General features: G+C 41.9%; 1 protein-coding gene across 1 annotated transcript in view; it reads left to right on the top strand.

The window, feature by feature from the left end:
* LOC119971965 (transmembrane 7 superfamily member 3-like) overlaps nt 1-7,225 on the top strand; it is an 86,807-nt gene extending 79,582 nt beyond the window's left edge. Inside the window, exons 10-12 of the mRNA XM_038808338.1 lie at nt 1,891-1,988; nt 3,312-3,474; nt 3,879-7,225. Coding sequence (XP_038664266.1) covers nt 1,891-1,988; nt 3,312-3,474; nt 3,879-4,051 — 434 coding nt within the window. The 3' untranslated portion in view covers nt 4,052-7,225. The remainder of the gene's footprint in view (nt 1-1,890; nt 1,989-3,311; nt 3,475-3,878) is intronic.
* The last annotated feature ends 6,126 nt before the right edge of the window (nt 7,226-13,351 follow it).

Here is a 13,351-nt window from a genome sequence, read left to right as displayed (position 1 = left end):
GGGACATAATATTAATCAGGGGATGAGAAAAGCATGGGAAATACCGTATCGTAGATGACACCAATCTGCTTATGGGCTGAGTTGAGATAGATAAAATGCACCAATTAATAAAATTATATTCTGAAAATATTAACAAGAAAGTGGTGATCGTATGTCACTAATGATATGCATGAGAACAGAGGCTTTTCTGTTTCAATGGGGTAAATGCTACTAAATGCAATTATAGCATCCCGACAGTACAGAAGGAGGCCACCCAGCCCATCGGGACCCGGGTTCAATTCCAGCCTTGGGATGACTGTCTCTGTGGAGTTTACACTTTCTCCCCGTGTCTGCATGGGTTTCCTCTGGGAGCTCCGGTTTCCTCCCACAGTCCAAAGATGTGCAGGTTAGGTGGATTGGCCATGCTAAATTGCCCCTTACTGTCTAGGGATCTGTAGGTTAGGTTAAGAGGTGCGGGGGTTTGGCAAGGATTTCTTCCACATTGGCGTTGAATTTGCAGCCCACTTGTGTCGAAATTGGTACCAATTTGTGCTAATCATGGGTGAAATTCTCCGACCCACAGCAGGGTCGGATAATCGCCCGGGTCCACCGAAAATCCCGCCCCCGCCATGTCCAGAAGTCTCCCACCCGCAAAAAGTCAGCGTGCCGCCAATCCAGCCGCCCACCTCGGAGAATGGCGGGGGCCGGCGGGAGGCTACGGGTTTCTGTGCTAACGTTATTCTCCAGCCCGGATGGGCCGGAGTCCCGCCGCTGAGAGGCCTCTCCCGCCGCCGTGGTTTGAACCACCTCTGTGCTGGTAGGATCAGCGGCGCGAGCGGGCCCCCGGGGTCCTGGTGGGGGGGCGCGGTGCGAGCGGGCCCCCGGGGTCCTGGTGGGGGGCGCGGGGCGATCGGACCCCGGGGGGTGCCCCCACGGTGGCCAGGCCCGCGATCGGGGCCCACCGATCGGCGGGCCAGTGCCGCGGGGGCACTCTTTTTCTTCCACCACGGCCTCCACCATGGCGGAGGCAGAAGAGAATCCCCCAGCGCGCATGCGCCGGTGGTGACATCAGTGGCAGCTGACGCACCGGCGCATGCGCGAACCGGCAAAGGCCTTTCGGCCAGCCCGGGCGGCGGGCGTCAAAGGCCGTTGTTGCCGGTTTTGGCACCAGTCAGTGTGGTGCCAACCGCTCCGGCACGGGCCTAGCCCCTTAATGTGAGGTCTTGGCCCCTAAAGATGCGGAGATTTCCACACCTTTGGGGAGGCCCGACGCCGGAGTGGTTGGCGCCACTCCACTATGCAGGGACCCCCCGACCCGCTGGGTAGGGGAGAATTTTGCCCCATATGTTTGAGCTTGCAAGATTAGATGCCTGGTTTAGAGGCTGGAAGGAATGAGGGATTTGTTTCTGGAGGAGTGCTTCGCGAAGTTAGAGATTCTGTCGGAGAGGTTTGGGCTCTTGCAGTCAGAACATTTCAGCTAACGGCAGGTTTGGGACTTTGCAAGGAAGGTCTTCACGTCTTTGCCATTTGCCATCGTTGCTGTTGGAAGAAGTGCTGTCACTTGCTGTTTTATCCTTCACCTCACTGAGCGCTCCTAGGCAGGTTCTGTTGGAGTGGAGATCAGCATCTCCACCCAATGCCTCCGTATGGCTGGGAGATCTTAGAGAGTTTTGAGAAAATGAAGTACGCCATTAATGATGCAATTGAGGGGCTCGACAAAAAGTGTCAGCTGTTTATTTTATACTTTAAAAAGCTCGTCACCATCAGCTGTTGGGGGGGCGGGTAGAGTTCTGGGGGGAGGGTGGGTATTTGATTTGTTTTCCTGTTTTATTGTTTTGTGCCTATCAGAAAATGTTCAATAAAAATATTTTAAAAAAAGGTTAGTGACCTTTTTCTATTTTTTCCAAACAGCAAATTGTACGATATTTCGTAATGACGTCAACTTCTGGATTATTTTTTGCTGTGTGATGCTGGTCGTCCCCACGATTCTGATTCTTCGTCCAAGGGCAGTAAGTACCGACTTTTCAAATTGTGATGTTTAGTATAGGAGTACGTTTTCTGCGCCAGCAGTGGAATAAACACTTCCTGGGCCGGGGGAGGGGTCACCATAAGGTGCCCTTTTCCAATTTTTCTCCTCGCTCAATCAGACATGGATCCAACTTCTGTCATTTTCTATAAATATTAAGTATAAAGTCTGCCTCTTTCTTTTTGTAATGTTCACTAAAATGCAAAAGCACTTCCAATGCATTAAAGTGAGCCCGGTGCCTCTTTGGGTTGATGTCCAACAGTCCACAGTACTGCAAGGGCAGTCACCTGAACCAGCATGCTGTAATTGCTGTATTTGTGCATTCATCTCAATTAAAAATTTTATCTCAATTTAGCTGGGTTAATGGGTTGTGGGGATAGGGTGGAGGTGTGGGTTAAGTAGGGTGCTCTTTCCAAGAGTCAGTGCAGACTCTATGCGCTGAATGGCCTCCTTCTCTACTGTAAATTCTATAAACGCGCTGCAAAACATTAGGATCATTAATCGTGAAAGTATATTTTGACGAGATATTTGTGTTCCTGCAATGACAATCGGCCTTTCTGCCCAGAAACTGGGCAATTTAAGACTGTGGAGCCTCATTTGTATGGGTACTAAATTGTTAGAGGATTTAAAAACATTCCTAGCTCTTATTATTTCCCTAGTTCTTTCTCATTCGCCCCTTTTTATATTTCTTTTGCTACCTGGTTTGACCCTCGTCTGTTCCCGTCACTTTCTCAATCCTTAACTCTAATTTGTTAAGGAAATTGCCTCTTGAGGGTGGTGGTGGTGGTAGTGGATCGGGTTATTCACTAATCTTACAGATGCCCCGTGAGCTGGAGGTTGAGGGAAATCGTCCTAACTGTTGAGGTGCCCCAGTCCAGCAAACACTGGGCCTATTAACTGGTCATATTATCACATGGCAATCTTCGAGACCTCTGCATTCAAACTGGCTGTTGCATCTGCCTGCAAAACCGTGATTGTGTTTCAACATTGCCTGCCATGTGTCTTGAGGATGTCCAAGATGTTCTAAAATTCAGTGCTTTTACATTTTCCTTCTTGATTGGTGTTGTTGTACAAACTGTTGATTGGAGTCACAATTTGCCTAATGTGCACAATCATCAACCAATAAATAGTAGGATTTTTCCTGCCTTGTCTGAAACCTAGAAGGTGCTTCTGTTACTCCTTCATATGTAGTCAGCACGTGCATGATCATTGATTTCAGAAACATTAATGGTACCAAGACTGTATATTTTACAGAATAAGTATTACATATATTGCTTTTAATAGTGTTATGTTTTTTTTTAAATAGTTGAACATCATCACGTGTGCACTGGTGGGCTCTTATTCTGTAATTATTGCTATTGGCGTATATGTCTACACCAGCCTGACATACATAATTCTAAATGTCATCAAACGAGCAATACACCCAGATTTTGCAAAGGTGGAAAGTGATGCTCCTTTCCAACGTACAGGTAGGTATTGCGTGAAACCATTGTCTTGGGGTTGAAGAACAAATGAGTATGCTTCTGTTTGGGTAAAATATGAATGCAAATTAATTGCCTCTTTTTTAACTAGGATTAGTTATTTAGATCATGTTCAATTGGCTGAAGTCTGCTTACTTCCATAAATGAATAAGTGGTGTCAGTATTTTCTGGTATTTTAAATTCTGAGCATGCTGTTGATCGTTGCAATGTAACTTTGCTGAGAAGAGTTTGGTGCAGTAGTTACATGAACGATAATAGGATGATGTATTTTTATATTTGGCTAATTGCTTAAGCAAGCACACTTTTGCTTATGCATTTTTGTCCGTATTATGAACTCCACCGGTGGTTGTTAAACTATGTTGATGTTTAAGTTTTAATTATTTCTTCTCCAGATCTCATCCTGACGTCAATATGGGCCATGCTGTTTGTTAGTGGTGTATCATTGCAGTTTATTTTGGAAAGAAACAGATTACCTTTTCCACCCTGTCCATACGATAACTGGAGGAGGAGGAGAAACACAACATATGGAGAACGAACTCCTCTGTTACGGCCGCCTGATATATGACTGATATATTTACAACCTTTGGCTTTTTGTGTGCGTATTTACTCTTTGTCCCTATGTTGATCCTGCAGTGATGCTGCGGTGTCCTGCACGAATTATTCTTCAAAATGGAGAATTGGATCTTTTGAGTTTTTCAAGTCGGAATGTCCTTTCAAGTCTGTGGAAATGATCAATTTTAGATTCATTTGTATTGAATATTCTCCTGTCACTTTGACCAATTTTGTAAAGGATCCAAATGACATTTGACTTGATACCAGGTTATATATCCATTTGCTCAGTCTTGTGTCACCCATGTGACCCTTGGCTGCATATTTTACATGTGGCATTTCAGTGGCACATCTGAAAGTTATTTGACATCTAACCATCGAAGGTGTGTGAATGCTCTTGTCTGGAAATAGCGGGGAAGAAAAATTCCGTCAGTTCCTAGCGCTGCATGTGAAAATGACCACTGGTGTTTAAATGTATTAGCTGAATTCAAAGTTTTGAGAAGAATTTCCCAGTGTATATGGAGTATTTAAAAAGGAAGTAATTATTGAATAAAATGAGAATGTGTTTCCTAGCTGTGTTTTAATGGTTTAACATTTCAAATAAAGGAACAGGATGGTCTTTTTTGTAACTAACATTAGCACAATGTTAGCAAAGTTTACACATTTATAGTTTTTCTAACACCTATTTTACATAGCTATCCTAAAATGTAACTGAATTGTTCTGAATAGAAATGCATCTTTTTTCCACTTTACATCTGAATTGTACAGCTTCGTACTATATATTGTGGTCTTTTATAGAATTCTAATGGAAAATAACAATTGTGAAATATTATATTCTCATTGGATTTGATTATGGTTGTTCAAAGTGCTTTTAAAAAAAAAAAAAAAAATCACAGTTCAAGACAAATCTTTTAATGGCAACACTTTTTTTAGTTCTGAATTTGCAGATATCTGTGGTGGTTGAGTGCTTACAGGTTCAATCTCTGCCAGGTGCTGACTTAATAGATCACTGTTGGGCAGCACGGTGGCACAATGGTTAGCATTGTTGCCTCACGCACTGAGGTGCCAGGTTCGATCCCGGCCCCGAGTCACTGTCCGTGTGGTGTTTGCACATTCTCCCCGTGTTTGCGTTTGTCTCACTCCCACAGCCCAAAGATGTGCAGGGTAGGTGGATTGGCCACGCTAAATTGCCCCTTAATTGGAAAAAATGAATTGGGTACTCTAAATTATTTATTTTTTTAAATTAATAGACTACTATTAGAATGATGAAGGAATAAATTAGTTTTGATAATGGCTGGGAATATTATTTGTGCTTTCTAAGTTCCTTACTATTCAGCAATCAATAATTTGGAGGGACCTATTTTAACCTAATTGTTCGACTAGATCTTGCACAAGACCCTTTATAGTAAGAAGTCTTACAACACCAGGTTAAAGTCCAACAGGTTTGTTTCAAACTAGCTTTCGAAGCACTGCTCCTTCCTCAGGTGAAGGAGCAGTGCTCCGAAAGCTAGTGTTTGAAACAAACCTGTTGGACTTTAACCTGGTGTCATAAGACTTCTTACTGTGCTCACCCCAGTCCAACGCTGGCATCTCCTCATCAAGACCCTTTATAGAAGACGGGCACCAATCACTTCCACCCACTCCTTTGGACTTTGTTGCAGAAGTAAAAGGGAAGGTTTAATCCACTGCGTAACCCAGTTCCGCATCATTTTTATTGATATATCTTGATGCAAGGAATTATTTCTGCCCTGTTTGAGAGAGATGAAACGTTAATACACATCTGGAATGTAGGAATGTGAAATGCTTGTTGTCAGGGTAGGAAACGAGGGAGATTTCAAGTTACTGTGTTAATCTGAATGGTCTGAGACCTTCTTTCCTCCATACCCCAAGACAATAATATTTGGCGGCCTAATAATTGAGATGAGACCTTCTGCAAACATTGACACCAAACCTGAATGTCTCCTCACTGTGACAATAATGTTAACTTGCTCTTAATTTTGTTTGCATGGAATTCAGAGAATGCTGTTCTCGGCATGGTTAAGATTTTCTTTTGACGTTCAGAAATTGTGCAAATTAATTAATTTGCCCTTTTTTGAAATGGTTTATTTTTTTCTGCACCTCTTTGTTGTTTTGAAGCAATTTATGGCATTAACAAAAGCCAGTAAAGAACTCAAGTAACTAATTCTGTGGACATTCCTTGGGGCATTTTTATGTCGGAGTAGACCACTCCCTCCCTCCATGTTCTAATATTGAAATAGATTGTGGCTGATCTGTACCTTGACGTTTTGGGCCTATGCTTTGTTCTGTACCATTCCATCAACTTCCTCAACAGATAATCTTTAGTTTTTTAAAAATTTGTAAGTACTTTTGTCATTGTATCGATTGGAAAAAACAATGGATTGATTCCATCTTGAGCCTTTGTGGTGAAGTGACAAAGTTGAAGTGATTTATCTTAATTCTACTGTGGAGGTGCTGCCTCACCGCTCATTCTTCATGGGCACTGTCCCATTGTACAAGTCTGTTTTACAGGTGGGTGCTTGCACATTCTGCAGCCCAGACAGTCTCATTGAATGGTTGGGGGGGGGGGGGGGGAAACACTTCAAAACACGAACTCTGGAAATGAAATCCGAAATTCAGGAGATGCATGTTGGCCTCAAAAGGTATTTTTTAAAAACTTAATACGTAGGAGGTTCAGCATCTGACAAGTTAGGCTGGCTTTTCTGTTTCTGTTTTGTTAAAATTTCTACAAATTGGGTTTTCAATTAAAAGCACCACAATTGGTAAAATTGTTAGCAATGTTTTACACTTGAGTAAATTGAACAAGCAAACTATATAAGTAGAATAAAGCAGAACTTGATGCATGCAGTATTGCACACTTTAAATTTTATTCGTCATTTGCAATGGTTTTTGTACATTTCAAGGGATCTTTATGAACACAACCTTTTGAATGCTTGTTATTGACTGTACAGATGAAACTAATATAAAACTTAAAATATGGTCACCTAACAGGTACATATGTTCATGTATGTTGATACAAGTCTGCTTTTACACTTTCTATTTTGCCAATAGCTAAGGTGTTTTTATTTTCTGTATAGAAATGTATTTGGCCTAAATTCCGAGAGGTATTTTGTTGACTTGTAAATCGCATGTACTTTTAATTATTCAAATTAAAGTTTCTATTTCTAATAAATGCGAGTATTTTAATTTAATTCTTCCGTTTGAAAGCTGGTTCACAAATTTATGCATATCCAGCTTTGCTGTCATATTGGGCCAAAATTTTCTGGAAAAAGGGTGAGATCATTGCACATTAAAGCATATCAGCCAGCAGGCTGAGGAGATGGAGGTACATCATGAGTTGTGAATCTCTAAAACTTGCTAGCTGATTTATCCCACTCCACCATTTACTTTTCACCAACAGACCACAGCTATGCTATTTTTTTTAAAGGCGTTTTCGATTTGCCCTCTTTTCATTTAAGTTTAGTGCAAACTCTAGTCATAGGGCAAGTACCCTTTAAATGACATTGTTAATGACTAATCAACTACTATTGTCCAGGAAGTGAACAATTTAAACATTGGGTCTCGTTACTACAGGTAGTCAATTGTTGGCATTTGCACCCACCCAAAAGTGGCATTTTCTTTCTCTTCTGTCTTTTCGCTTTATCAATCATCATCACTTTTACATTCCATCACTTTACTTGATTTGATTCTAATTTGTCCACTTTAATTTACCACCCGAGTCATTCCTCTTTAGATATCAATCTTTCTTTCCTCAACAAATGGGATTTAAAAAGACTTGCCACGCTGTCACCAATTCGCACTTTCAGCAAATTGGGTTGCAGCTTGTTTTTTAGCTGAAGTTAGCGGGAAAAACAAAGAACACATGCCAGGCCCAAAGCCAGCAAGTTCTGGCCATTAAATCACACTTAAGAAGAATTAAGCTTTTGAATTAAGTTTTATTTCTGTTACAGCGGAAAAAGGTCAGGACAAGGGCAACAAGGTAGCATAGTGATTAGCACTGTTGCTTCCCAGCTCCAGGGTCCCAGGTTCGATTCACAACTTCGGTCACTGTCTGTGTGGAGTCTGCACGTACTCCCAGTGTCTGTGTGGGTTTCCGCCGGGTGCTCCGGTTTCTTCCCACAAATCCCCAAGAAAAGGCGTGCTGTTAGGTGAATTGGACATTCTAAATTCTCCCTCTGTGTACCCGAACAGGCGCCGGAGTGTGGAGACGAGGGGATTTTCACAGTAACTTCCCTGCAGTATTAATGTAAGCCTACGTGTGACAATAAAGATTATTATTATTATTATTATTAAAGCTGGTCAATCCTAGCCTATCTTTTCAAGTAATGATGCTCTCATCCTCATCATACATCTGACTTGTGCTGACTAGGTAGCGGACAGGTTTTGAGGAGGCAGGAGGTGAGTTGTTTGTCTCGGGGGTTTCCTAGTCTCTGACCTGCCCTTGTAGGGTTGGGGTGTCCAGAACTAGGGGTCACAGTTTGATATGGGATAGACCATTTAGGACAGAGCTGAGGAGAGATTTCTTCACCCAGAGAGTAGTGAACCTATGAAATTTGTTACCACAGAAAGTAGTTGAGGCCAAATCATGGTATGTTTTCAAGAAGTGGTTAGACAGAGAACTAGAAATAGGATCAAAGGATATGGGGCGGGGGGGAGGTGGATGAAGCTATTGAATTGGATGATTAGACAAGATCATAATGAATGGCAGAGCAGGCTCGAAGGGCCGAACGGCCTCCCCCGTCCCTATTCTCTATAATGACATCACTTCTGACAATGAGACTGCCAGATGCAATTAACATACAGCACAATTAGTATGATTTGTAGAGTTAATTTTGGTGAGGAGGAGAATGATTTTTTTAAAAATCCATTATTGCACCACCCAGAGCAGCACGGTGGCACAGTGGTTAGCATTGGTGCCTACGGCGCTGAGGACCCGAGTTCGAATCCCGGCCCTGGGTCACTGTTCGTGTGGAGTTTGCACATCCTCCCCGTGTCTGCGTGGATTTCACCCCCACAACCCAAAGATGTGCAGGACAGGTGGATTGGCCACGCTAAATTGCCCCTTAATTGGAAAAAATAATTGGGTACTCTAAATTTAAAAAACAAAAAAAAAATTATTGCACCACCCTTTCACCCGTCAGAAACTAAAATCCAATACAAAATGAAAGAATCTTTTTGTTAGTTGCAAAAATCACTCCTAAGGTACGTGACCATTCATCCCAGCTCCAGTCTCTGCCCATATCACAAACTCCAAGTAATAAGAAATATAAACTGGAAGACGCTAAATGACCTGCCCCATCATGGTTAAACTTTCCACATCTACTGTACTTTATTGTCCTGTCTCCATGGTGTCAAAAAAAATTACTGATCTATATGAACAATATTGTAGCACTAAATTGGCAAACTGTCATTAAAATCCACAAGACAGACTTCTGGAAAATAGAAACGATTCAACAAGCTTGTGATAATTAAATCACGTAGAGCAGATTAGCGAGCTCATAAACTGGGTTTGCTCTATTTTAAGTCCAGTGTTTTATTCTGATGTGCGGTGGCCAAGTCTGGTTCCGTTCTCGGGAATAGTGTTTTTCAAATTGCCTACCCATCTCGCACTCATTCAAACTACACTTGATATTTACCAAATTAAATTTGAAAAACTTGATGTGCAATGATTTATTGCGATTAGCCAGCAAAGTCGAAATAAGCCGGGAAAATAGGTCTTTTGAAAAAAAGAGAGCGCTCTTTTTATTGATTTATTTGGAATTTTCCAAAATGTAAAGCATGATGATCGAATAGTGAGGCCTCCTGATTGAAAATTGTACAGGCACCAACTCTGGAAGTGCAGCATCATAAGTTTGCAATTAGTGCTCAGAGAATGTGCCAAGTCTCCCACATGCAACAGGAAAAAATGTATTTGCATAAAAATCAATCTTGTTTCATTTTGTGAGCAGTACGTGTATTGAATTTTACATGTCTGGAAACCATTCATAATAGGTATATTTTGCTGCCATTACTGTATACATGAGCTAGTTTGTTCCTCATTACAGAAGAAGTTGAATAACTTTTTTTTAAAAAAATGTTAAATTTGCAATACCCCATTCTTTTCCAATTAAGGGGCAAATTAGCATGCCCAATCCACCTTCCGTGCATATCTTTGCATTTTTGGGGGCGAAATCCACGCAAACACGGGGAGAATGTGCAAACTTCAGAGCCGGGATTGAACCTGGGACCTTGACGTCGTGAGGCAGCAGTACTACCCACTGCGCCACCGCGCTGCCCCTAAAGTTGAATAACCTTTTAACAAGTATTAATGATGCATGGATTTTACAATAGATGCTATTTTTTACAATTTCAGATTTGCCTGAAATACTTCCCAACGCGACTTATCTCAGAGAATGCTAATGTTGTTTTCATGCCATCCGAAGCTGTGGTCAAAGTCACAAGACGTGCTGTACAACAATAAGTGTTCACCATTTTCCACTGTTAGTGACTTTTCTGATGTGTTTGGCATCTTCAAACATTCTTTCCTTCACCAAATGTGTCTCTACAGTCTACTTCTGTGGCATGCCGCTCTTCTGGTTCCACTCAAAACCAATCATAAAGAATACATTGAAATGATTTATTGAAATTTGCCTGCACAATAATCCCATCTGCCGAGCTTTGATCATTTTTATTTGTTACTCCTAGGTGACATCATTTGGATAGTCAATGGACTAGTTTCCACTTAATTTGCTAAGGATACTCGGCTACAATTATTTGCCACCTCAAGAGGTCTATTGACTGTTCCTATATTTTGCTCTTCCAGCCTAACTGTTAATAATAATCTTTATTAGTGTCACAAGTAGGCTTACATTAACACCGCAATGAAGTTACTCTGAAAATCCCCTCGTTTTCCAGATTTATTATGCGTGTAAGACGTCCGTACTCCTGTATATTCTTATGGAGGGTTCTTGACTTTAGGATTTTAGAAAGGATAAAATCACAGACACGGTTTGGCTCAACCTCAAGCCTCTTGTTTATTGAAAACTCCTAATGCCCGAATACAAAGAGCACTAAACTGGTGTATTTGATAATACACTATACCTAATTAGTTACTTTAATTTAAATCCTTCCACAATTTAACTTTGGCTTCCACACAAGCACAAGTCACCATAATTGTGGACAGTATGGTAGCACAGTGGTTAGTACTGTTGCTTCACAGCTCCAATGTCCCAGGTTTGATTCCCGGCTTGGGTCACTGTCTGTGCGGAGTCTGCACGTTCTCCCCGTGTCTGCGTGGGTTTCCTCCAGGTGCTCCGGTTTCCTCTTTCAGTCCAAAGCTGTGCAGGTTAGATGGATTGGCCATGCTAAATTCCCTTGGTGTCCAAAAAAGTTAGGTGGGGTTATTAGGTTACGGGGATAACAGGAGCAGGGTGGAGACATGGGGCTTCAGTAGGGTGCTCTCTCCAAGGGCTGATGGGCTGAATGGCCTCCTTCTGTACTGTAAATTCTATGATTCTATGATTTATTGGAAAGCCTCTATTTAAAAACCATCAGCACAAATGCCAGGTTTCTGCCCAAACCTTTCTCAATTCAAACCCAAATACCCCCAGGATTTGGTTGTCACCCTTAAGTTACTTCAAAATCCTCATTCCCAATACTCCCCAGATTTGGCTGAAAACATACAATCCCCCACAAGGTTGATGCTTTCAGCATGATTTGTGGGCCTGCAAGCCAGGTTGACCGTTCCTGACCCCTCTCCTATACTCCAGCGCCAGGCCCTTCAATCTTGACTTTTTTATGATGATTCTTATTGGAATATCATAGACACATTTGCCGAAGCCACCCTGCTGGATAGTCAGTGATTAGCAACTTTCAATCTTTTTACATCCAAACAGACTCATTCAGCACCATAACCAAAAACAATAGACTCCATTGAAGTGAAGTATCTCTGGCCCCAAAGTTGATCTGCATGTACAAGTTCCTCTCCTTCCTCAACCATTCTGAATGCTGTTAGTGTGATAGCTGTTGTCCTCAGCTTATTAGCTTCGCGAGAAGACTGGCTAATGGACAGAACACAGAGGGTCGGGATAAACGGGTCTTTTTCTGGAAGGCAAGATGTATCTGGTGGAGTGCCACAGGGTTCGCTCCTTTAGCCCCAACTATTTACAATCTATATTAACAACTTTGATACCGGGATAGAAGGTTCTATTGCTAAATCTGCAGATAACACTAAAATATGTAGCACATGAAGTTGTAAAGAGGAAATAAGAACCTTACTAATGGCTGTAGATGGGTTAGGAGAGTGGACCAAAATGTGACAGATGGAGTTTAATGTGGATAACTGTGAGGTCATGCATTTTGGATAGAAAAATGCAAAGGCAACTTATTATCTAAACGGGGAGAGACTTCAGGGTTCTCTGGGCAGAGGGATTTGGGTGTCCTAGTGCATGGGTAGCAGAAAAATAGGTGTGCAGGTACAGCTGGTAATAAAGAAAGTGAATGGAATGTTGGCATTTATAGCTAAAGGAATAGAATATAAAGATAAGGAAGTGTTGGTCAGGAAGACACTGACACCACACCTGGAGTATTGTACACAGTACATATTTGAGGAACGATGTAGTGGCATCGGAGGCAGTTCAGAGGAGGTTCAGTAGATTGATTCCGGAGATGAGGGATTGTCCTTCGAAGAGATGTTCCGCAGTTTAGGCCTATATTCTCTACAGTTTAGAAGAGATTAAATTGAGGTATGTAAGATGATAGAAGGTGTGCATAAAGTAGACGTGGAGCAGATGCTTCTTCTTGTGGGGTATTCTAGAACGAGAGATCACAGTCTCAGGATAAAAGGTAGAAAATTTAAAACGGATCAGGAGAAACTACTTCTCCAAAAGGGTTGTGAATCTGTGGAATTTGCTATCTCAGAGTACGGTGGATGCTGAGACAGCGAGTAAATTTAAGGAGGAGTGAGACAGATTTTTTATTATTAATGGGTTGAAGGGTTACGGAGAACGGGCAGGATGGTAGTTTAAGGCCATGATGAGATCAACCATGATCGTATTCAACGTTGGATCAGCCTTAAGAGGCTAATTCCTGCTCCTAATTCTTATGTTCTAAGAAAGAACTATTCTGTCTAATTCCACCTTCCAGCTCTTGGTCTGTAGGTAACAGCACGTCAAGCACAAATCTGGTGTTCTTGATTAATAAGGGGATCAAGGGTTATTGGGAGAAGGCAGAAGAATGGGGATGAGGAACATATCAGCCATGATCGAATGGCGGAGCAGACTCGATGGGCTGAATGGTGCAATTCTGCTCCTATATCTTA

The sequence above is a fragment of the Scyliorhinus canicula genome, chromosome 9 (genome assembly GCF_902713615.1).
Source record: "Scyliorhinus canicula chromosome 9, sScyCan1.1, whole genome shotgun sequence".
NCBI lineage: Eukaryota > Metazoa > Chordata > Chondrichthyes > Carcharhiniformes > Scyliorhinidae > Scyliorhinus > Scyliorhinus canicula.
The sequence above is the reverse complement of the archived record's forward strand: the minus strand, read 5'-3'. Positions and strand labels throughout refer to the sequence as shown.